Consider the following 26433-nt stretch of genomic DNA (forward strand, 5'->3'; position numbering starts at 1 on the left):
TGTTTGGTTGTACTTGCAAGCAAACTGTCAGTTATTTATTCAGATTTATTTGTAAATTGATGATTTTCCTCTATGATTGTGGTCATCTTGTGTATCAGTTTTTCTTAAAGCCTTTATCAAGACCCATCTTAAAATCCTACTTTTAAATTTATAATACTTTAAAATATTTTTAAACTGGCGTTCTTCTAAGTAAATTTAACAAACGCTCATTCTTGATAAGTGCAACAAATATGAAGTTCTGAGATCTAAGTTCTGTGTGAAAAGGAGGCCCGCTGGTGCTCTGGGTTCTCTAGCTTAGCTTGCTTATGCCTTGGGCAGGTTTATGGAGGATGGCAGGGTTTGCAGTTGGCCATATCCCATGTTCTATTTACGTTAAATGCACAAATTGAATTTCAAATGACTGAATATTGATTAGATTCAAGATTTACATAAAAAGAAAAAAAAAATCAAATTTCCCCTGCTCCCCGTCCCCCACTGAGCCAGGTTCAGGGTTAAATCTACTTGGTTTATTTTTTCTTTATACTGCAAGATTTTTCTTTGTAAAATAAACATCCAAAAATATATCTAATCTGTCTTTTGACCTCATCCATCCAACTCCCCCTTCTGTTCCCCTTCCCTCCCTGCCTCTGCTTGACCTCATAGTTCATTTTAGGTTGTGGTCTGATGCACTGAGCGTCATTGTGAACAGTCTCACCATTAAGGCGCTTTAAATCTGGCGCTTTTCACTCAGTTTGCCATCGTCAGTCAGCACGGCATTGGCTTTCGCTGCGGGCCAATCGCAGGCTGCCGAATCTGCGGGCGGGCGGCACGAATCCATTAACATGCACTTATCCAACCAATGGGAGGGCGTGTTTACCCTGCCCCAGAGACGCCGAGGTGCGCAGTTGCATCGGGAGAGAAACCGCTGCTTGGAGATCCGAGCCGCAATCCAGCCAGGCCGGAAGCCCCAGTCCCACTGGCCTCTGCTTTCACAGACTGAAGCAGCAGACTACTGCACAGCCTCAGATGGAGATATTCCACTCTAGCCACACTAATCTCAGATTCTGATTTTTAAATGGGCGTCGCACTTGCACCTTCTGTCCCAGAGTTTTGTGATTTTAGAATTTATTGTTATGCAAGGATTTAACACACCAGTAAGTAGTAATTTTATATACTTGATATTTCTTTTATTTTAATTTAATAAAACATTTTAGGGCCTGGCTCCTCGCTACGAGATGACTGAGGCTGTGTTTCGTCCAAATTGCTGGATGTGACATGCTGTGCATTACACACAGCACATTGTTACAATTTTCCAAATAACAAAGCAGGATGTGTCCATCCTCTGGAATAGCCATTACATTTATTATTAAATTTAATATTAATATTATTATTATTATTGCATGATGCCGTTTCTGTAAATACCTTCCATTTTCTTTGAGATTTTTTTCACCTACGTATTTGTCATTTACTCATCTATATTTTAGGAAAAATAGAAAAATAATAATAATTAAAAATAATTATTGTAAGAAGGATTTTGAATTTATATTATCTATTTGTAAATTGTACTAAATTGTGGTGTTCGTAAATTGCGGCAGCTTGTTATAAATTCGGAGAGGCTAGGTTTTACCGGGGAGGAGAGCGGAAGGCATGTCCAAACGCGACCGGGTAAGGAGCACTCTCTGCCGGCCAGCTTATCCGCGGAGGTCGGCTTGTTTTCTCAAGACCCGACCCATAAATCATAATTTGCTTTGCACGCACGGCTAATCTGTAAATGCAGCTGACAGTCGTCAAAATTTCGCACTTTTAATTTTTAAAATGTTAAAAATAAAAACGAAACATTTATTTATTTGGCAGGCGAAGCCGTATCGTCACGTTTGAAAAGCGGACCAGACGAAAACACTAAGAAATTCAGATTTTTTAACCACCAACAGCTGTAGCTGCTCATAATTCGCGTAAATGCGTCAACTATTTTATTCCTCGCTCATTACTGGGGAATCCAGGGTGGAAGGAACAGCATGGCGAAAGGGGGGGAGGTAATGGCCGACTGCAAAGCGCTTTCTCAGTGTGAAGACAAAGGCAGTCCTCTCTGACGGGCGGCCATTCACCTTGAATTCCCCCTTCCAGACCACAAACCGACGACCTAAATGCTGCAGCGTGGCCTTTTTTTTTTTTTGGTAAACGTCTCACCTTGTGAAATCACATGCATGCACACAAATTAACACAGGAACCTCTCAGCTGAGACGGATTTTTCCTCCCCTTGCATTTGGAGCGATTTTATTGTTGCATTAGCTCTGAATTGTGAACTGCAGCTGGAGATATGGGGTAATGATAGAGCTGAAATTAAATGGTCAGTATAATAACAATATCCTTGGTCAGTCATATATGCTACAAATGTCCTACATTTATTTTTTATAATTAAATTTATTGCAAGAGGATTTTTTTTTCTGAAGAAGTAGCCCTATGGGACCTCAGACTGACACCATGACAAAAAAAAAGAAAAAAAAGAAAAAAAAAATGTTTATATTCCTAATAATTTGATAATACAAACCAGGTCTGCCTTGTTATGGCCTGCTTTATTTTTTTAATTACTGGCAATGTTCTCTGAGGGAATGACATGTCTGATTCCCATCTTTAACAGCAAAATATATTTTATTGTCATTTTATGAAGACTGTTTTCCAATTTAGACGAAATAATGCCTTTTTTTTGTTTTGTGTCAGAGGATGTCACTATAATGTATTTACTACTCAATTTGATTACCTGACCTGAAATAGGTCAAGTCAGATAAAGACAGTGAGAGTGCAGTTATTCACACACACTTACACACACACACACATAAACACACACACCCACGCACGCAGGCACACACACAAACTCAAGCAGGGGTGTGCACATGTGCGTGCACGCAAACACACACACTCACATGCAGAGCATGCCTTTTAGGAGCTGCTGCATATCTTACCAAATGTATAGCAGGCGTACTTTTTAATAATAAATATTTATCTTACTTTGTGACATGTCCTTGAGCCTTGTGAACTCTGTTCATGTTCATTTAGTCGTCAATATCCCTCCAGTTGAAACAATATATGTAAATATTTTTTTTTTTAAATTCCAATACACCAGATTTGTTACAAATTGTTTTATTAAATTAAGTTGGAAAATCTTCTATTTTTTTTTTCCCCATTTACGGCGATTAAAATCAATTTGCAGTAAAATATGGACACAGTTTGGGATTAGAGATAACAGAAGCAGGAAAGATCGTCTGCATCAAGTCGAGACAATGGAAGGAGCAGAAGGAAGGCAGCGTTGTTTACCTCGGGATGTACACTGAGTACCATCATTTTAACCCAAATGGATAAACAATAACTTCCCCCTCTTAAAACACAATCCTCTTGTAGTTTTCATTTATTTATTTTATCTTTCCTTCTTTCTTTCTTCCTTTCCTTCTTTCTTTCTTTTTGCAAATCATAGTTTATAAGAAAAAATGCATATTGTATATCAATATTGTAATTGTTTTGGAGTGATATTTGCAGACATGGCATTTGGATTGATTATCTGAAAAGATGGTGCAGAATATAAAGATTTTAAGACTAGAAGATCTGCTTGTTGTGCATGTGTGCGTGCACGTGAGTGCGTGCATGCGTGTGTGTGTGTGTGTGTGTACTTCGCCATATCGGCCTATGCATCCCAGGCTGATCAATAGAGCTGAAGCTGAGCCTGCAGTGACGCCTCGCTAGCCGCCTGCATGCATTGTGGCTACTTTGCCAAGGAGATTTCACTCGAACTGGCAGTTTTTTTTTAGCCAAAGCTTTAATGCAAAGACGAGTGGAAAGATTTTAATTAAACAAATAATCATTTTATCATATAGGAAATGAGCCTTTTTTAAAATATAAAAGGAGAGTGCAACCTAAGCGTGTTGGATCGTGGTTGAGTTTTTAATTTTCCCTGATTGTGACAGTCGCTTTGAATTTCTCTGTCCTGACAGAAAAGATGATCGGGAGCTGCGCTTTTGGCTGGAGAAGCCTGCGATCGACCGAATGCAACACATAGACAACGAAGGGAAAGGATTATTTTATGGGTTTGCATCCGATTTCACTGACCTTCCCCGTCCGGATTTCGGATTACTAAACATTCCCGCGGAATGGAAGGACGGGATTTTGCTGCTCCGGCGCACCTCCTTTCGGAGCGGGGCGCCCTGGTGCACCGAGCCGCCTCTCGGATCGCTCCCTCGGGCCACAGCTCCGTGCAGCACGCCGGTCATTTCCCACCGGGGAAGTACTACCCGTCACACATACCGATGGCTCCCCACTCAGGTCAGTGGAATATCCACGGAGGTTTTGACATTATTCTCTGCTCTTGATGGGGGGGTTTCTGTTGTTTCAAATGCGACCTCAGCGTATGTGATATGGGCATTGTATGGTGTCGTGCAAAGCAGAAAAAAAAAATAGATTCTGCTTCTCGCGAGTAACTTTCGACAGACATTAACTGCTCAAACATAATCTAACGATATGATAATAGGAGCTTAATTTGCATTAAGCTCCTAATTGGACGTTTTTTTTGAATAATCTAAATCTACACTTGAATCATCGTATTCCAAAAGATAATGGATGCAGCTTTTCTAAACAAATAGTGATTTAATTTTAAAATGCCTTGTAATTTTTAAAAAAGAGAAAAAAAATCCGTTAAGGACCTGGTCTGGTTTTTAGACTCACCATATGTGCACTGTTTTCTCTGTCTTGCATGCGTTCAGGAGAATCTGTCACTTCACGTAAAACGCATAGGTGTCACCCCAGCGCCATCACTTAACCAAAACCTCTATAGGTCAAACATTAAAGGTATAAAGCTCGGGTGGAAAGGTCTCCATGCTCTACAATGCAAGCTAATGGGGGTGTTAAAGGAATACAAGCAATGTCGGGGGAAAAATCCCATTCTGCATTGGGCTTTGAAGTGTCTGGGTGCAAATGTGTTCACAGTGCATGCATCAGGTTTAACAAGTGACTTAGGTATCATCTGAACCCAAATGAGCACGTTTACAAACAGGAGAGCATGAAAAGAAGAGTCAAAAATATACCTCTTAGACTGCACGCTGCAGATTTATTTGGAAAGAAAAACATAAGAAAAGAAACTCCACACGCAAAGCTCCAACTAAGCAGACATTAACAGATCTATATGTTTATAGCTTCAATTAATTTTTTTTAACACTTCAGGGCCACAATTGACTCATCTTAGTCATTAGATTTATTTAAGCTTGGCATTATTCTGAAAAACACACAAAAGTATGTGAAAAAAGCAAATTGTTGTAATTGCTTTTATTTTGCAGGTAGATGGTGTTTATGTCAAAGCATGCATTTAGTGCATCAAACAGTTTCCCTTCTGAAATGCTGTTCTGTGATAATATGCTAATGAAGCTTCTAAAAAGACGCTTATGATGCATCTGAGTGGTTCTCAGCTCTGGAAAAAAAAATTCTAATACATATTTAGCCACTTAAAAGTAATTTTAACGGCTGTAACTGTGCAAAATTAAATATTTGTGCAGCTGGTTCAGTTAGATAAGAACGCCATGAACCTCCTATATGTATTTTGTCTCATATTTCCAAACATTTTAGACATCAGTTTATTTATTTCTTATTTCACACCCTTTTATATGTTGCTCCAGTGTTGTGGCAGGCTGACTAAAGATTTTTTTTTTTTTTCAAATCAAATGTTTGTGAAGGTTGTGAGTTAATTCTAAAAAATAAATAAATCCAGACAAACAAGAAGCATAATTAGTCATTCAGGAGAATTAATGGGTGCTGTTCACCATTCATCTCTCACCACACATGTTTGCTTTTGGCATTGCTCATGTATCCACGGAGAGCCTGCTGCATTTGTGCACCTTTTTTTTCTTTTTTTTTTTTTTTTCTTTTTTTTCTTCTGCATGCAGATGTTTCATTGGAAACATGAAGACTAACGCTGGTTGCACGGTGCAGGTGCTTACACCAATCAGACGTTGTGTGCCTATTGAACAACGTCAACATGCAGACCTATCCTCCAAATGTCATCACTGTTCAATGAGCAGCAGAGGTGCTTTATTGTTCTCCTTGTTTCGTCAGCAACGCATGGGGAGGGACTGAAAAGCGGCCCTGTTATCCTGCACATAAATATGATTTAATTATTTACATTTTCTGCTTTTGATGAAATGAACTTACAGAAACAGCTTGACATAATTTCACATGATTTCAAAAAACCTGTAGTGGGTTCTATGAAAATGATTTTGCTATTACGTTCAGCTGATTTGCAGTATTTGATTTATTGTTTTAATATTATATGAAAATGTCAAGCATGTCATAATGCAAATGGGTGGATGAGGGATGAAGCTTAATTTGAAATTATTCATGATTTTCATTTTTCAGGTGGTGATGCACTGAAACAATAGACATCTTATGTTGAAACAGACTGTTCTCGTTTGTAAGTTCACGTTTTCAGTGGACTATAAGAAAATTTTTTGTGAAACTGGTTCTTTTTATGACGTTGAAGTAATTTGAACTCAAAGCTCTCTCTCTCTCTCTCTCTCTCTCTCTCTCTCTATACATATATATATATATATATATATATAGTTTTGTTTACAGAGATATTTATTTATTTATTTAAGAGTAATTAGTGAGACACCAATTACGCGTTTCCTCTCCAATATCGATTTCCAATTTTCTTTAAGGACTGACCTGCCAGTTCCAGTTTTGACCGAGTCAGACTTTTTATTCTTTGGGTCACAAAAAAATAAAGAAAAGGGAAAAAGAAGATGTGCTGCAGGCTCTTCTGCCTCTTCTGGAGGCAGAAGTTTTGAATCCAACAGAAAATGGAAATAGCAGAGCACATGCTCTTGTTTAATTTATGTATATCTAGACCAAAGATTTTGAGTTCTTAGTTGGGGTGCATGTCTTAAATAGGAAAAAAAAATCTGACCTATTAGTATTTGACCCTCCAATCACCATTCAGAACATTAAGAATATGACAAAAAGGAATTACAAATTGTCAAAATTTCTTAATCATAGTACAAGTCCCATCTCAAGTAATAATATTAAATTAAAATAGAGATGGAGCCTGTCTATTGTATTTCATCTACTTAATTGGATTTTTTTTTTTTTTAGATATTTATGAGCAAGTCTGGAGTTTTAGGTTGTCAAACTAGTTGAGGGCTGTTCATCTTGATGGGCCAGGTCATTAGCATTCCATTGAGTGACCTGTGTGCAAGCAACATAACAACACAAACCGTGCGTGGTGTTTGCTGAGTGTGTTCAGTTTCTCTGCACTTTCTGCCCCTGGGGACTAACTTGCACACTAGTTCACATGAATACTTTACAAAGAGCATGAATATTTCAGGGTTGATGTAAAAATGCACTGAGAGGCAGGTTTCTGATGTGGCTCCATGAAAGGCCTCGTCTGACTTTGCAGAGGTATTTATCGCGAGCGCTTCCGACACCTTTTGCTGTTGAAAAGAGTGACGGCAGCTGCAACACTCTCCCTTGGCATCGTTCCCAGCAGGGTTGCAAAATTTAAAAAAAAATAGGGGAGAAAATTTTTTTTTTTTTTTTTTTTTTTTTTTTTGTTGCGCAGACTTGTAAGTTTGGTGGTAATTAGGCTACAGCGGGCGCCGGCATGCAGTTCCACCTTCTTACCCGCTGAACCGTGTTGCTTAGAGCCGATGGAGATTCTGTCGGCTCCCATTTGCCTCTGTCCATCTTCACCTACTACAAGTCGGTCATTTGTAACGCACGCCAGGTGGTCGATTTATAGTTTACACTTGCACTGTGTTCTGGGAATGTGACATTGGAGCGGCTCCTCTCTTTGTGTACTCCCTGAAACAGTAAGACCTTTAAATGCATCTAATGCTGTTTAATTTGGCCTGTTCCTTTACAAGGACTTTGAAATAGAAATTTTATCTTCCATTGGCTCCAGCGCAAAAGTTGGAGACAGACTTGTCTTTGGCTGTGAACCCTGGATTCAGATGTTGGGCAGTGTCAGTGCCCAGAGACACAGTGGGGCTGTCTTCCACTGCTGGCATATAAGGCTGCGGGTTCATCTTTCAGCCATATTGTTCTGATCAGGCCACTCTGGCTGAGGTGTGGCTGTGTGAAAGCAGCGTGGGGGTTCAGGGCTCTGCTCTAAACACCCCATATAATCAAAGGTCATATTTGTGTCATCTTCCTTGGTCGGCCTCCCCTTCCTTTACATCTGTCCTTCCCTCTTTCCATAAGCTGTCCTCCCAGTCTCTTCCCCTCCAATTTTTCAGTCTCCTTTCTTTCCAGCAGGAAGACCCTCGTGTCTGGGAAGCAGTGGTCTTCCTGCCACTTCTGTTTTAGCTACCCTTCTCTGCCTCTGGGCCATTGTTGCAGACCCCAGCTTGGTGTGTGTTTTACAGCTGCTGTTAAAGATAAAAAACAGTCCCTTCCACCCCCTTTATTGTTTACTGGTAGGATGTCCCTGTCATTCCCTTGGTTTTTATGTCCTAGCTGGATATCTTAGAACCCCCCCACCCGTCCCCTCCCTTCAAACTTTTAGCAACTTTTTTTCCCTCGCCCCCCCCCCCCCCGAAGAGGAATAAATAACTTTACAGAGAGTTTTATTGAACGTCTCATTGCAGGACTATCCCATGGGTCTGTGATTGTCGAGGAGACCCTTCAAAGACAAACACAGGTGTCTCTGGTGGAGTTAGCAAACCTCAGTGAGTGGTTAACAGTTGTTCAAGGAAAGGGAGGTTTCTGTTTCAAGGCCTTGGTGCTCATGTTTTGTGAGCACTTAAAAGATTGTGCCATAGCCTATACCCACCTTATGTCCTTGAGGATCCTTGACTGTGCTGTTCAAAGGCGTAGCTCAGATTTTTTTAAGTGAGGTTCTGTGAAGTAGATATCAGTAACAATTATCTTACCTGTAATAGTCAAAATGTCTTACGACATGAGTTTGGAGAAGGAAGGGAAAGACATCCTCAGAGAAGTGAAAGGCTATCTGTTGGATTTATTTAAAGATGATTTTAGCAACTCAAACTGAGTAGTTTCATATCACTGGGATACGATGCTACATTAATGGATATTAAGAGTTTCTTTCAGATCAGTGCAGTTTAGGGGACTTGCTGCAAAGAGGAGAGAAATGGTGAAAAATGTCATACTTTCATTTCGATTTGATCCATGTTCATGTCATTATTTTTGAAGGTGGACCAAACTGCTTGGACAATGGCACGTAGTTACATCGACTGCTCATTTTGGCTTTTATCACAAGAAGCTGCCCAGTATGAGCAGCATGCCAGTCAGTGACTTATCCAGACTTGTTTTTTCTGTATACAAGGCAAGAATGCAGCAGTAGAGATAAAAATGGCAAAGAAAAAGAGAGCATGACATGCACAGACTCAGTGCGAAGAATTGCAACAATTTATACGTTTTTAGATCACGTATGTGTCGATAAATCATGTTTCACTTTCACCCTTTAGTTCACTTTCAATCTCTCTCTTTACTTGATTATTTGTGCTTCCATTGTAAGTGAACCACACTTGGGTTTACTTGCTAATGAACTGTGACCTCTGTTTTCAAGAGCTTGCATGTTTGCTCCAGATTAGAGACTTGCTTTTTGCCTAAACAAAGTGGACTATTATGGCAAAAAGAAAAAAAAAAAAAAACTGTTGTAAAGCCTTGCCAAATAATTTAACTGTCACAAAAACAAAAAAAAAAAAAACAAAAACAAAAAACATGTTAGGTTAGTTGTTGCTTATTTCTCTGCTGAGTTGCAATTGTTTTACTATTCAAAGTAACGTTGGTCGAGGCTCCCAGATTCCTCTGTCTGCCTCATCGGCTTTCAGTAAATGGACTTAAATGATGAAGAACTTTCTTTGTCATACCAAGCACTGAAAACACTGTCCCATCCACCCATGTGCACTATCAAATGCTTCTCCAAGTCTCCAACTCTAACCTTCATCCTACAACTTCAACTGGCAAAACTTTGTGAAGTAACCCAGACATTGTTTGGCTGAGAAAACAGCTGCAAACTTAGTTGTCTTCGAACTTACAAAAGATCAGACATTTATTGCATGTATTATACCATTGTATCTCAAGGCTATGAACTTTGTCATAGTTGGTTGTTTTAAATTGCTAGAGCTAGCAAAAACAGGAACAAGTATCCACTGGCAAGGTTGGTTTGAAAGCCCTGTCATTCTCAGTCGTTTTCCTGGCATGCTCTCATGCATAAGCTCAACCAAAACCTTGAAATCAAACCTTTACTCCTTTCAGTAATCCTAACCCAATCCAAAACAACAACAACAACAAAAACTGCATCAATAAGACACTAAAGTATTGCTTTTTATCCTTTGGGGAGTTGGGAACTGGCAGAACATTGGTCTAGGTTTCCCTGGGTGCATGCGTCAAAAGGACATAATGTCATGCGTGAACCTGAAGGAATTTGGACTGTGTGGGCTTAAAGTATTATTAAAAGCCTGCAGCAATCTGTTATTTAAAACGATGGCCTCATATCTGACTAACTCTTAGCCATATACCACGTTGAGGATGTCATCACTTTTTTCCTTGTCCAACATATTTATGTAGCTTCCTAACACCAGCATTTACTAAACAAAGTGTTCCAACTCTGTCTTTCTAAAAATTTGTGGATTGTCTCAAAAGGCAACTTGATGAGATGAACTGGAGAAGGTGCTATGACAGGACGTTGGTCACTCATTTAACTTGGTCTCCTCCATGGCCTGTTGTTAAACTCATTTGTGGATCTTTGTGAGATGACACGGCTCAGGGAGGGCAGTCACTGGAGTCCGCCGTTGCTTGGCATCCTATACCTGGCTAAAATAGCACCTTGCCTGGAGCTGCTATTGCCGGTACCATCTGTCCCCTTCCCCATGACACCACACTCCTGCAAACTCAAACGTTTGGCAAGGCCGGTCAGGTATTGTTGAGAGGGTTAGCCCTTGACATAATTGTGAATAGTTTTATCTACAAGAGTAAAAGGTTTTCAGTGTACTCAAGGATCAATAAAGCCATGGATGTTTTTTTCAGTACATATTTTTTTCTTCCCATTCTGGTATGTTTATATATCAAAACAAAAATGTAGTCTGCCTCTGTGTCAGAAATTTCTCGGGTCATCAGGAAAACTTTCCCGACTGTTTGAGATCTGTCTTTCAGAGAGAATTTCAGCGGCCATGTTACAACAGATACTTGCTCTTCAAACTCCTTCCTCCCCAAACTTACACCATGTGGCACACCGCCACACAACCCTCGCCTCGAGCGTAGGGCGTGCACACAGGTCCAACACAAAGAAGATCTACAGGTTAGAGTGACGCATATGAGAATATCTTCCTTTATTGGGTTTCAGAGCATTGGATTTCAAAGCCCTCTCATCTATTATGAGCTAAATATAAGGAAGCGAGAAGCCGAATTAGGAATCCAGTAGTTTTATTTCACTTCCTCTTACTAAATGGCATATAAACCGATTCATTTTACCCCAAATCAACCACGTTATTTCTGTGTTTCTTTTTTCTTTTTCCTCCGGTGTGCCTTTACTCTTCCTCCTCTGACCCTCTCCCAACGTCAGGCGGCTTCTCATCAAGCTGCCCCAGGCCCCACCTCAGTGCGTTGCTGTATTGCATGTGACAGCTGTTAGACATCATTAACGGCTCATGCGTAAAATCCAGATTACTTTTTTTTTTTTTTTTCCAATTTCGTTAATGTGAATGCTCAATGAAAAGAAGAAGAAAAAAAAAACAAAAAAGGGGGCAATGGCTTCATTGTTGTCACTTGATTTGCAGTCAGTGACAATACTGTTTGCATATTAGTGGATGAATATGTACATACAAGCTCAAACCTCCAAGCGTTTGAGCTTGTGGGTGGGTGGGATTGCGTGTGTGTGTGTGTCTGTGTCTTAGGTTTTTCCAGATGTCCAGCCTCCTTTTCCACAGCTGAGGCACCCTGTGGTTGGTTGTGAGGCGGGGAGAGGTGCACTGTTAAACCCTCCAACGGCTGAGTTTGTCTCTGCTGAAGTTGAAATATGCTACTAAAATGAACAAGATATGCACCTCAAACAAATCCAAGTATTTCCTGAACACAATTATTATTAGTTTTTTTTTTTTTTTTTTACTTTCTGGGAAACGTTTTGTGTGCATCATTGTTCCTGGCTTGAATTTTTATTATTGTGCAGACTTTTGGTTTGAAAAAGAAAACATTCACAGAATCCTGAGGCATTCACAGTATTTATTTCTGGCCTTGATACTCCGAACACTTATTTATTTGTATGAGAAGCAAAAGTGACATCACATTTGCTGTAAAGCAGAGTTTTGATAATATTTTAAAATAGAGAAAAGGCAGTTATGGCAAGGTTCCTCAAATCCAGGCCTCAATGGCTGGTGTCCTGCAACTTTTAGACATTGGTTCAAGCACTTCAATCAAATGGCTGAATTATTCCCCTACTATGCAGTCAAGTTTTCCAGAGTCCTGCTAATGACCTCAGCACTTGATTCAGGTGTGTTGTCGTAGAGACACATCCAGAACCTGGAGGACACCAGCCCTTGAGGCCCGAATTTGAGGATCTCTACATCATGGAATCATCTTAAACTGTCTCAACCAATTAACAATGGGTTAGCATGGTTAGTGTTACTAAATGTAAACAACAGTTGTTGTGTGTATTCCTTGGATAATGTAGAAATTCGTCCTAACCAAGATATAAAAAAAAAATGCGTCCAACATTTCAACACACAGCATGCTCCGTGACCAACCGATAAATTAAAGCAACTTTGCTGTGACTCAACCTTTATAAGTGTCTCCTGCAATTGACCTTTCGGCCAATTCACACCATGGCCAGTGCAACGAAAGTTGAGGTACAAAGTGATCAAATTGCAAAAGTACAAAGCACTAAAGGGAAAATGACCATCGTAGCAGTCTAAATGAAAAGCCAACATGCAGTGCAGTTGAGTTTTTATGCCCTCTGTTCTTCTCCCATCTTCATATTACAACACCTCACTGATACAGAAAATATCTAACTTTGAGTCTTCTTCAGTCAGTAGTAAACATTCAATCTGAAGAGCGTTGGTGCATCCTTTTAGCACGTAGTTATTGCCTGTAAATAGTAAAAAGTTGAATTCTTGAGTTTTCACCTGGATGGGTGCCTGTCAAGTCAAGCTGAAAGTCAACTGATTCTGGTCGCTAGTCAATTTCTCTGCTTATCTTTACTACTAACAGTATGGAGAAAGTGTGTGTACAGAGGATAATCTTATAATTACATTGATAATTGTACTGTCATGGAAACCTTGGAAAGTACTGCTGGAAATGTACAAAGATTTGCCTTCACATCCAGATGCATCATACTTAATAAGGGTGTGGGCCTTTTTTCCAGATAGAGATGATTAACATCAGGAATTCCAGTGTAATAAGTGCCCTGAAACCATCGAGCCAGATGCCTGGTTGTCAATCGAAAGAAAACTTGACAGTCTCACAGATTTCTTCAGCTTCTTTAACTTTTATTAACTAAGATGTGTTTTGATGACCGTTATCTTTAACCTCCATTCTCCATTCTCTTTTACCCTGTCTCATGTTGTCAGAAATGTAGTCATTGTTTAAGATAATGGATTTAAACTACTTTAAACCTGGTGAAGATTAACTCTATAATAAAACAAAAATTCTAGTCTAGAATTAAGAAAGGAGATACTTTATTTTTTCCAGAAAACTAAGGGTCCTTCAATGATAACGTTTAGCACCGATTTGCATTTCTCTTTCATCTGGACCCCTTTGCCTGTTATGACCACTAGGCTACACTGCATCCTCTCTGTAATGCAGCATGAGATGTGGGGCAAACAACTGGCTCTGCTGCAACAGATGTGTGTTTGTCTGCTGTTGGTTCATGCATATTAGCTCATATTAGCTCGTCTTGCTGTGCCCATCCAGTGACCTACAGGAAGAAGCGAGGGTGGGGGGGATGGGATAGACTCTTGTGTGCGTGAGTGAGTGTGTGTGTGAGTGGGTGTGTGTGTGCGGGGTGGGGGAGAGGAGGTGAAGATGGAGAAAAATCACAGACATGCAACCAGACAGACAGTGCAAAGCGACATCAAGACTAGATGCACACTGTCACATGCTGTTATACACTTACTGGTGCATCTCAAACAGAAAAGATGCACACACTCACGCACACACTTGCACTCTGCACAAGCATGTCACACAGACTCACACATCTTGCCTCCCAGGAGGCCGTGGGGCCAGTGGGACAGAGAAAGCTTGAGAGTCTGGTTCATCTGTTTACATCTAATTATAGAAACAGGACTATTTCTGCAACTGCCGCTCCAGCTTTTTTTTATATATCCTTTAGAGAGAATGAGAAAAAAAGGAACAGGAGGAAAAAAAACAACAAAGCTTTGACAGCCCTTTCTCACAACAGTGAGCGGTTATCTCATCCCTTCAGCGCCGCTAAAGTCTGCAGTCTCTCAGTACAGTACAAGAGGACACTTAGAGGGGGGAGAGAAGCTTGTGTTGTAAACCCTCTCATCTTTGTATAACATGAATGTGCAGATTTACAAGATGACACTTTCTTTATTAGAGAGCCAATAGGCAGCTACCCTGATTAAAAGAAAATAAATACTTCACCTCTACCCTGTGGGCTCTTACTCTGCTTCCAGAGACAGAGAGAAAGTGCTGTCCCTCGCAGCAGCCATAAGCAAAAGAGAAAAGAGTAGAAGTTACGGATTAGCATTGTATCTAATGTATCTAGCGCTAAAGAGACAGTGACAGTGTGGTAGTTAATCCTCAGTCTTGGTTGCTGATATCCAGCTGAGTCGCTGAGTGGCTGTTGTCTGCCAGGGCTGCCTGGAGGGGAAACACTAAGGAGGCGGGGGAGAGGCAAGAGGGGGACGCTAAGCCACGGCCTGGGGATGGCAGGTGAGAGCCAGATCAGGATGGGATTGGGCTGGTGGTGTTGTGGTTGCAGCTTCTTGCAGGTGCTTTCATAAAGATCCCCCAAGGCCAAACCCACAGCCTGCTGGGTGCAACCTGAGCCAGGTGGACGCCTCCTCCCCCCATTCCCTTTGTAACACGCAAACCAGCGCACAACTGAAATGTACACTTGTGCACACAACCTCGCCACCGCCAACTCCACATGCTTAAGCCTGAGACGTGGCAGGTAAATTAATTGGCTGTGAGGATGTAATGTAAACGCCGAGATAAAGGTGTGCTGTCTGGCCAAGGCATAGCGTAACGGGCGCGATGATAGCTCCATTGTGTTGATGTTAAGAGGGGTGTTTAGCAGCAGAGCCAGCAGGGCCTATTCTGGAGGGCTGGATAGCTTCTGATTAATAGTGGGGAATGCTTTGAAGTGACACCCAAGTCCTCACGCTCACAGGCTAATAGCAATACCATCAGTATTGGAAGCGTTCCCTCTTCCTCAGTCTTCATTAGACAATTTCCCAATGCGGCTCTGTCTTAGCACCTGGCCTCCTCACACCTGCCTCTTTCTGCGAGGAACTTCTGGGAGCTTTCAGGCTTTTTACTTATTTTGTAATTGTTTCATGATTTTAGGTCGTTGCTCTTTGTCACGTTTGTGAAACTTTTACAGTTCCTTGCCAATAAAGTTCTTACAAGCCTTGAAATTTTGCCCCATTTTGCGAAGTTGCCTCCATAAACTTAATAGGGTTTTATCGGAATTTTATGTGATATTTAGAGAAGAAGCCACAGTGACTTAGGAGAGCTACAGAGAGTCCTTGCTCAAGTGGGAGAATTTGTTCACAGAACAAATATTAGTTTTGGCCTATATGGCAGAAATCTTGCGTCAGAGTATGTAGATTTGCAACAAACCGGCGGAATAAGGGGTTCTGTTCAGATAAGACCAAAATAACATTTTTGGGCCATATTTGAAAATGCGACACAAAACAATCAGAAAAAAAAACAAAACATGATTGGGGTGGGGATTTTTTCAGCACATCAGGGACTCTGGTCCAAGTTGGACATAGAGGTAAATACAGGAAATTGAAGTCTTATCATTTTCTACAATAGCCTAGTCAAAGTCCATGCTTAACTCCAATTTAAAACCATTAGACAAAAAACTGAAAAAATCTGCACAAATGCATTGCAAACAGATGTTTATATGTAAATATTATAAAATAAAACAACAACATGCCATTCTCCTTCCACTTCACAATCACCCAAAACTTTGCGGATCTGTTGTAAGTTTGCCTTTGTGGACGTAGCAAAACGTGGAGAACTTCCAAGAGTGCGAGAGTTTTTGCAAAGCACCATGCTTTAAGAAGTGAATTGTGGTCCACACTCACAGGGTTGATGTGGCACAAGTGGGACACGGCTGGGGGACTATTACCAGGATCCATTTTGATCTCCCGTGGTGACAGACAAGCCACAGCTGTGGATGTGTTTGCGAGCAAGCTCGTCCGTGGGTGCTCGAGTGTGTGCGAGTTTAAAAAGCCGTGCCAGGAGAGGCAGGGTTGGGTCTGTCAGCTGTTGGAGTAAAGTAAACTATTAGCGGTGGGACAAGGCAGTGCTTCCAGTGAAGAATTAGAACCAGTTCTAATTGCAGTGAGGTTGGGCTATGATTACATGCTGGCTAATGCACTGACAGACCTCTTACTTGGCTGCCTCTCAGAACGCTGCTGAAATGGCTGAATGCCTTTTGGTTATACAGCATAATGGGAGGGTGTGCGAACATACTTGGGCGCTCGCGTTGGCTATGTGTGGGTGGCTGCCTGTGTGTATATGTGATTAAACTTGCTTTAAAGAGTTCTTTTTTGCATGTTTTATTTTTAAAGTTTAGCATTTTCCTTACACTGTGTGTGTGCGCGTGTGTGCGTGTGTTTTCGTGTGATAATGGTGCGCCGCCTGTTCCTCGAGTGGCTGTCATTATTTGTTGTAGAGGCAACTTTTCTTTCCAAATCAAAACTCAGCTGGCGCAACTGTCTCTGAGCAGTGGGGAAGGGCTGCGTTTGAGATTTTATGCATGCATGTGTTGTATTTGTTTTTGTATGCGTGTGTGTGTGTGTGTGGGTGCGTGTGTGTGTGTATGTATGCGTGCCCACGGGAAACGGCAATCAAAGGAGCTGTGTGGTGGAGAGATTGTATGAAAGAAACGAGAGAGGAAACAGAGTGGCAGGCAGATGAGAGGGCAGCACGTGGGGGTGCGGGGATGGAGTGGGATGATGCAGGTGCCTAATTCTACCTCATCCCTGGGCATTTGCATTGCAGCCGTCCATCTTGTCTCAACTGCTGTATCCGTCTGTTGGTGTTGTAGATCCACCTGCTTCAGTTACAACAATGCTGGTATGTCTTTGACTGCAATTCAAATAATAACAAACAGAAGCACTTAATCCAGTGTTATCAAGAAATTTCCAATAGAATTACTTGGGTATTTATTTATTTTTTATACACATCTAATTAAAATGCCGAAATATGGAATGTGGCACGAATATATTTTCCGTTTTTGTTTGGGCTGTAATTCAGACATCCTTGCAGTCTCACCAGCAGTCAGAAGGTCAGAGAAATCATTGACAGGAATTTCCTGGAATTTTGTCATTTTTCTTCGTTGATTGCTTACCAGGTTAGTCAGGGTTCACTAACACCCTAAGGTTTCTTTGTTCCTACATGTACTTCAAGGTGTTTTATGTAAGTGTTAAAGTTACACATTAGGTGTGTTTGAGGAAAACTGCGTCGCTGGAGAAATAATAATGAAAAAAAAATAAAAACATTCAGCTTACAAAACAAGTAAATTTATGATTACTTTGCTTAGTTGATTCTTGTTAACATAAGCATGAAAAAAAAATAGCTGTGCTGGTGACAGTCCTCCATCATCCTCGTTTGTGTAACCGTGGCGACTCATTTCTGTCCTCCAAAGGTTTTCTTTTGTCTTGTGAACAGAAAACTTGGTGGCTGATTTCTGATTTCTGGTTCTGTACTGATATTAGCCTATTTAGATTTCACTTTAAGAATTTTATTTTAAGAACATATAAAGATTCAAAACATTTTTCTAGCCTTGAGTTTATAATTGGTCATTATTTATTGATGATAAGAGAAGAGGTGATTTCACGTTTTGTGTCTGACAGAGGTGGTGAATATATTATTTCATAACATTTTGACATGAAACATTACATTTTGCCAGCATCATTTAATTTTAGCGGTTAACACATTTAGCATTACAAAAATAAGTCTTTTTTGTCCCCAGAGAATGTAGAGTTATTACCTTAACGTTCAGATTTCCTAAAGGATTTCAACCTTTCCAAATAAAGCATGTTTTATAACACGAGTAGAAAGCGCAAAGGGAAGAAAAAACAGAGCAGCTTGGCTGTACTCCATTTAGCCTTCCTGTTGTCCTTAAAGGCTGTTCTTGCTTGCACCCTGACTGAAATACACACAACTCGTCCATAATAAGAAATAGAAAGTCTGTCAATAAGGACATATTAAGGCCATTATTTGTAAAAACAATGAATAAAAATAACAGGTTATGTGAAACATAATTACCCATTGGCAGATAAAGCAACAGCATTTTAGAGTTTTCATGGAGCAGAAATTACTTTCACTTACAGCATCGATGTCGACAAAATGTTTTTACACAACAGCAACGGCAGTAAAAGAAGATAAACAGGAAGCACAGTAATGTGACACAATTGTAACCAACATCAAATTAACAGCAGCTTTTAATGACTGTTCAAAGCAATACTATTGCTGTTTGTGGGATATTTTAATATTGTACTATCATCTAACGCAATTGACTAGTGCTACTACAGCTAGCCTCATTGATACTAGTGTGCAAGTCAAAAAAAATGGCATACTTTTTTTTATTATTTAGACAAAATTTACATAAAATTAGACTGTGTAGGAGTGAGAATGATACTGGAAGGTTTTTGGACTTAGAGTGTAATTTGACTGTTATATCAGTTGCTGACATCTTGTTTCATTTTACAGTTGTTAGGAAACAAAACAGCATGTCTTTGAGTTGTTTCGGTGACGTGGAAAGTCCAGACGGCTCAGGCTAATGTGTGACAAAGCAGTGAGGTATGACGAGAGGATTGGTCATCCTTGCTTACTGGACATTGCATGGGTAGAACTATGTAATGATGGAAACTGGAAGGATAATCTGATTTTCACATAAGTAAACTATGCAGCTGCCTGGGATAGGTGGTTGAGTCTGCTGGCGCCTGTAAGATTAAGGAAATAATTATGATCTTGGCTTTTTTTAAAATATTTTAACTACTTTGTGTTCGGTTTTGAGTGTGTGTGGGTATATGTGTGTTTTCCCATTAGACAGATCTTCTTTCAGAAAGTGGAGCTGCTTTGAGGATCAATACTGAAACACTGTATGCATCAGCACACACATAAAACACACCCGCACACACACTTCTGCTGCACTGTCTCATCTGTCACTTGACAGAGTTTTCTACTACTCTATGGGCTCTCTTTTCCTCCAAGCAGATGGTGAACATTCAGAATGAAAGCAGATCCTAAGTCCTTTTGGATCTTCATCAGTCCACTGGTCTCTGGGTCTGTTGTGAACAGCAGCTCATGTTTCCCCAGCTCTAAGTCAACCTTTTTAGCTCTGCAGCCCTACAGTAGAACAACTCGGCTTTCCATAGAGCGTATATACATTTTGTCAGACATTAGAAATATTAGCTGCTGACAATTTCTCCTGTCGGCCATGCTGTTATTTTTGAGGAAATACTTCAAAGCAAACTGTTTGCTTTGGGTTCTACTCTTCTTTGGTGATTATCAAATTCTTTATGGACCACTTTCTCCAGATCTCCCTGTCCTACTTACCTGCAGAAACAGCTGCACTGCTCCGTCCTCTGCAAAGGGTGTGTGCTTTTATGTGGGCAAAGGAGCAGGATTTACTTACGCATGCCTGTTCGTTCCATGCTTGCTTCTGAAGCCTGCGCCGGTCCTAACTGTATGCGATTTTATGAGACCAGCTTCTGTGCCATTAAGCCAGGCTGCTGTGCAGGAGCCAGGGCAAATGGAGAGCTTTAGAGATGCCATTGCAGCACACACACAACATCTGGGGGGACTGTGCTGTGCAAATATGAGGGCAGAACACACATGTTCATGTTGGTGTTTGTGTGCATGTAATAGGAGGAAGGTGGTTAGCTTTGGCTGTTAGGGGAAAAAAAAAAAAAAAAAAAGGAGTTTGGCTTTTTAAGTGAGGCCTCAGACTGCCCTGCATGTTCCTCTTGATTTATGGGCTTGTGTAGGAAATCTCCCATTTGTCAGTTTTCATTTCTTTTCCCTAACTTATCCTTTTTTTATTTTTTTTTTATTTCTACATTTTTGCTCTAACACAAAATGTTGAGATGATTCCTAACAGAAAGGAAGAAATAAAATCATTTATGTGCAACTGTTTCTAGCCATGGGAAATAAAATACTTGTTTTTGTGGGTACGTTTTAGTCAATATTCATACATCACTTTGTTTGAGGTAAGAATTGTGTGTCATACGTGGCATACACCCAATACTTCTAAATATTTGAAGCCCCTTGTAACTACATTATTTAAGCATTGTAACATTATGCAGATATTTTTCTGGTCAGAACAAAACCTGCTAACCAGGTTTGGTTCAAAAACCTTCTAGCCATCACATTTTGATACTGAGTTCATACTGAGGTCAGATTTAATCTGAAGTGTCTCTCTCTTTGTTTGTGTTTGTATGCATGTGAAATAGTAGTGGGTGAGTGTTTCAGTTTCATGTTGCACCTTCCTCACTCAGGTGGAAGCTATAAATCTGCCTTTTTCTGATTTGCTGAGGATAACGCTGGAGCAGTCAAAGTTTCACCCGTATGTGAAAGTAGGGAAGGAAAGACGTGCAAGAAGAGGATTGGATTGGAGGAAAAACTAAGGAAAAAGGAAAAATACAGTTCCTTTAAGAATACCCATATTCCCACATTCCAAAAACCTTTAGAAATTTTGTTGTGCTGCAACTATAAATTTTAGTGTTTTTTTTTTTTTTTTTTTATGAGATAGACCATAAAATAGTGCATGAATATAAACTAAAAGAAAAATAACAGTATTTTTAAATACATTTTGAAAAATGTGTTTTAGGGCTGCACAATATATTGTTATGATATTCTCATCATGAGCTAAATACAGATTATGCACATTAAGCTGATCTATCATTGTGCTTTTGCTTTTAGTCCCCTTTACTCAGCTATCTCTAAATAAAATCTGAAGGCATCTGGTTGCAATTTACTTTGGGGTAAAATAATTTGAGGATGTAGATTCACAATTTAGCATTATTTTGTGTTTCTCTATCATATACAATCCCAGTAATATTCACTATTGTTTGTTTTAACATGATAAATGCAATAAAATGGGATAGGAATAGTTTTGCAGGACGCATAAAATACATAAAGAAGCTTAATGAAAGACCTGGATGCCATGATTATGGGATTGGCTTATAGAAATCAAGATCTTTCTCAAAGAAGCCAATTTAGCCCCCCTCTTCCTACCCTAATTATAAATAGATTGCTCCACTGGCTCTTTACTGTACTGATAGCACTGCTCAGCACAAGTCAATATGCAGACTCATGCTGCCTGACTCTATGAGATTCTGTGTGTATGCGTGTGCATGTGTGTGTGTGTGTGCGGTGTGAGAAAAAGCTTGAAACTCAGAATTTTTTGAATGCCACTTCTTTTCTTTTCTCACCCGACAATAACAGAACCAGTACTGGTCTGATCCAGCAGGAGGCTCCACTCTCTGAGTCCCCTGGCCATCAGTGCATAAGGCCTCAATGACGGCCGAACTCTGTGGTCAAAGTAAATAAGCAGTGTCGGAGAATGTCAACACGACCAGGCGGCTCCTTCACAGCGCCCACTGTTGACATAACTTCTCTCTTATCTGCGCCGAGCGCCACAATAGAACACTGTGCCAGAGCAAATACAGTAAGAGTTGCAAAACTACACACGAACCGATTCTAGCACACCGCGGCTGATGGGGAACGCACCGGCGGCACGAGTTAAAGCCACTGCTGCTAATGCAGTGTGTCCGAGGACAATGCATTAAAGATGGCTGCAGATCCATGAAACAGCGGTGCAATCAAGTAAAAAATAAGTAAGGCCAACCTTACGGCCTGAAGGAAAGTTATTCCATCAAAGCCGTAATGGATGAGCAGCTTAGGTTGGAGCGTCAATTACCTCGTGTGTGTGTGTATGTGTGTGTGTATGTCAAAGCAAGCCCAAAGAGACACAAGACACACACGGAGAGAGCGAGATGTCACTGGCCCACTTTTAAACACGTGTTTAAGTACCTGTGTCACATTTGCTTTTTTCTGTGTCAAAACATTTCAGTGGAGCTTCTTCCCCTCATTGCCTCACATCACCTTAATAACTCTTCTTTAGTCTCCTTCCCCCGCCTGTCCCCGTCCTCCTTTGCCTCCCTCTCTTTTCTCTCCATTATGGTCTCTGCCAGCTCTAAGACTGAGCTTGGCTCTGTCTCTGGCGTGTGATAACCTGTTGAAAGCTGTTGCTCTCCCGTGAATATGCAGTCTCCTAACTGAGGTTTATCTGCACTGCCTCTCCATGTCGCTCTCTCCCTTTAAATCGCTGTTACATTTCACAGAGTCTCTGAATTGTTCAACATGTGATATTGGTATACTCTCTCCGCCCGACATAAAGCATATCGTGCCGCCGCTTGGTGCAAAGTTAAAGCTCACATCCATGAAATAGAACAAGCAAACAGCTTAAAGACAGTTAAATAGTTACTATGGGATTTTGAGTTATTATTTCAGATCCTCTGTGGTGCTATTGAGCATTGCCATTAGGACAATATATAGTTTTAATTTTACTATGTGTGCATGTGTGTGGTATTCTTGAGTCTTTGTGCTTGTGCTCTTTTTTTGAGGATATGCAAAGACAGATCAAATGAGCAGCTGCAGCACATCTGTTAAATTCGATCTAATGGTGCAATCCTCATGTAACCCTGCAAGTGGTCTGTCTTTTCCATTTCCAAATGGCTAGCTAGAGGAGGAGGCTAGCACACATAAGTCCACACTTATCAAGGACTAGTTCTAACTTTTACTTCACAAAGGTTAAAAAGATCACCCTCTAAACATTGTGAAGTAACTCTGCTTTCCCCATATCAAGTAGTTCTTGTTCATTAATTGTAAAATCAAGTAAAAAAAATAAAAAAGAAAAAGAAAAGAAAAATTCTGTGCTCAGGGGTCAATTCAGAAATTGATAATGTCATTCCTTATATTATAATGTCGGATTTGCCAATCTTACTTGCGTCGGCTTAATTTTCACCTGCTCTCACATCAGTTATATTTTAATAATTTGAAGCTGCAAAATGTGTGCTGTTGTTGTTGCAACATTGATCTTTTTAAATCACAACTGCAGTGGACTAAAGGGCCTTAGCACATGCAACAGATGTACAAGTTTAGTCTTCAGGTTGAAATGATAAAACTCCTAGAAAATGACGGGTCCATTGCAATGTTAGGAAAAAAACAGTATGAAAAATGCAGGTTAATTACGATTATTATTTTCATTATGTTGTTGTTCAGCCCTAGTTTAAAAATTAATTTTATGTATCAGTTTGCGTTTAATTTCGAAATATTTTACTGTTATTTTAGATGTTTTTATTATAAATACAATTTTTAGACACAGTTTTTTGATGCACAATCTTAGTTTTCAAGCTTTTTTTTTACTTCTTAATTATCAACCTGGCTGCTCTCATTTACAAAATTTCTCTGTTAAATCTGTAATAAAAAGAACATCAATCCTGTCTTTGTAATTGCAGCAACTTTTGAATCACTGTGAGGTTTGTTTTTGTTCACTGATGAATTGCTGATTCTGTTTATATGTCATCTGACAAAAAAAAAAAAAAAAGTGAAATTAGAAGCATTAAATGAAAATGCTGCCTCATTCTTCCGCTTGCTGTTTTATACCTGCGAACTCACCAGGATGCATCCCCCGCCTGCAGCAGGGTTCCATGCCTCCAAAACAGAGCCAGGTTTTAGTAACTTCTCACCATAATCGGTTTTTTAAGGTTGTGGTTTAAACCCTTCAGTTTATACTAAGTTTAAAACGAGTGAAGGGCGAGGAGGAGGCATTCAGGTGACGTAACACGATCGTAGAGAAAGTTAATAAAGTCTGTAGTGGTAGAGCAGTGATGAAATGCTCTTTCTCTTTCCTTCTAGCTGTTAGAAGGAGAGAGAGACAACCAGCGCTTCTTTGTTTCTTAAAAATGTTTTACTTTTCATAAAAATGACCCGCTGTCATCTCTATAGATTGCAGGAAATGTTTCCAATTTTGCTCATCCCTGCCTGAATATATGGCTGCAGATGTCGGGAGCAGCATTCCATGGAGGATCAGCGTCAGTGGTCGGAAGGCATTCCTCAGCTTTAAATCCTGGTTTTGTCAGGAGTGATTCATAAATCTTTTTAATGTACAATTGAGCTGAACTTGTATACATTTGAGAAGATGAGTTACCACAGGCGGAAGGAAAGCAGCTATTTGGTTGAGTCCAGAAGTAGAGTCAGTTTGACTTTGAGGATTTGCGCCATAAAACGCCAAGGAGAGGCAAACATATTTATGTAGATTTTTGTAAAAGTATATATTCTTTCAAGTTTTTTTTTTTTTTAAACCAGAAACCTTAGTGTATTTAATGGCAAATTTTTGCATAGTGAACCAATACAAATTGTGCATGTTTGTGAAGTGGAAGGAAAATGATTGTTTTCCATGTTTTCACAAACGAAATGTGTTAAGGCCCAGTGGACAGATACTTAATAAAATCACCTTTGATCTAAACAACTTAACTGCACCTCTTGCTGTATGTTTAGGGTTGTTGTCCTGGTGGAAAGTGAAACCTCCACATCACTTTCAGGTCTTTTACAGCCTCTGAAATCTTTCCTTTAATATTACCTTGTATTTAGCCCATCAACACTGCCTAACCTCCTGTTTTCTTCTTAATTAAAGCCTCCCCACAACACGATTTTGCCACCACTATATCTTAACTGTGGGGATGGTGTGCTTTGGCTGACGATCAGTGGTTTTCTGTACACAGTATTTTCCACACAGTTCAAAGTTTTAACTGCGTTCTCATCTGACTGCACCACCTTCTTTCACATGCCTGGCTTGTCAATTACAGAGTGGGTGGAAAAACTACAAATCTGACATCGTATAGCTTTTTTTAACATTTTTTTTATTGATGTCTTTTTTTATTGCCATTCCTCCATAAAGGCCACATTTTGTGGAGTGCATGACCAAAAGTTGTCTTGTCAACATACTCTCCCACCTGAGCTGCGGATCTCTGCAGCTCCTCCACAGATCCGATTGATTTCTTGGCTGCTTGTGCAATCATTGCTCTCTGTTGGATCGACTTTTGGGATAATCTTTTATAACCTTGACCTGCTTTAAACTGCATCTCTGACCCGTCTTCTTATATGTGCTCCCTGGTCTTTATGATGCTGTTTTTTCTCTGATTCTTTTTTTTTTTTTAACAAACTCTGAAGGCCTTCACAGCTGTGTTTACATTCAAATTAACTTACACACACACACACACACACGTACTGTATTTACTGACTAGATGATTGATGCGCTGAATTTTATTTAATAACGTCCAAGCAAAGGGACTTGAAGACAAATGCTGGCCAGATTCTTCAGATTATCCTCTGAAGCTAATTTCAAACCATCATTATGTTTTGGCCCGTTCATAATTAGACACTACTTTATACTGGTTTGTTATGCAAGTCCTCTATCAAAAACAGTGAAGTTTTCAGTTGGAACAGGCACTGAACTGTGTGTTCTTTACAAGGTAATACTGTGTAATGCTTGGCCTTGGCTTCCCAGGTGCTTTGTCTGTACAGGTTATCAGGGCAAAAACGCCTTGCATTCGTCTTGGCCAGAGCTACAAGAATTAAACATTTCTCCTTTGTTCCCCTTGTGAACCTCACAGCAAATTACACTCATGGCCGCAGAAAGACCTTGGACTTGCTGGCGTGGCGGCTCCCGACTTGTTATCTGCGCTGTTCTGCCTCTGTGGCTCTGACAGGCTACATCAGACAGAGAGAAGCCAGAGCAGGGAGCTGCCTTCTGTTTCTCGAGCACGCAACTCCAGGAGTTTATCATATTACAAGCCGCTCCAAGAGAACTCAGAGGACAGCAGTGAGGCAAGGCCTTGATGTCCAGCACTTGCTCCGCATGACCTAAAGGAGGCGCCGGGCTGCGGATTAAAGAGCACGGCAGAGGATGGGAGGACAAACGGGGAACATGACATTCTGACAAGTCATGGTTTGCCTGTTGAGTGCTCCAATGTTGATTTATCTAATAGAGGGAGGATGAACTTATGACTATCCATAAAATAAGACATTCATTGCACTCCCAGACAAACAAGAGTAAGGAAACAGCACGCAAGTGGGACAAGCGAAAGGAAGGGAGTGTGGAATTTTTTTTATTAAAAAAAAAAAAAAAAAAAAAAAAAAAAATTTATATATATATATATATAAAGTTTTTTTTTTTTTAAATTTTTAAAAACA

The 26433-nt window shown here is 40.2% G+C and overlaps 1 protein-coding gene across 5 annotated transcripts in view; it reads left to right on the plus strand.

Annotated features, from left to right (window-relative positions):
• The first annotated feature begins 870 nt into the window (after nucleotides 1–870).
• Nucleotides 871–26433, plus strand: part of bahcc1a (BAH domain and coiled-coil containing 1a) — an 88915-nt gene continuing 63352 nt past the window's right edge. For 4 of the 5 annotated variants that reach the window (XM_015035140.1, XM_015035142.1, XM_015035143.1 and 1 more), the window contains exons 1-2: nucleotides 871–1133; nucleotides 3963–4290. In XM_015035140.1, the coding sequence (XP_014890626.1) occupies nucleotides 4119–4290 (172 nt within the window). In that variant the 5' untranslated portion in view covers nucleotides 871–1133; nucleotides 3963–4118. Of the gene's footprint in view, nucleotides 1134–1519; nucleotides 2327–3962; nucleotides 4291–26433 lie in introns of those variants that run through there. The other variant, XM_015035141.1, reaches the window with a different exon arrangement.

This window comes from Poecilia latipinna, unplaced genomic scaffold (assembly GCF_001443285.1).
Source record: "Poecilia latipinna isolate Pla-1442-1.1 unplaced genomic scaffold, P_latipinna-1.0 Scaffold325, whole genome shotgun sequence".
In the NCBI taxonomy this organism is placed as follows: domain Eukaryota; kingdom Metazoa; phylum Chordata; class Actinopteri; order Cyprinodontiformes; family Poeciliidae; genus Poecilia; species Poecilia latipinna.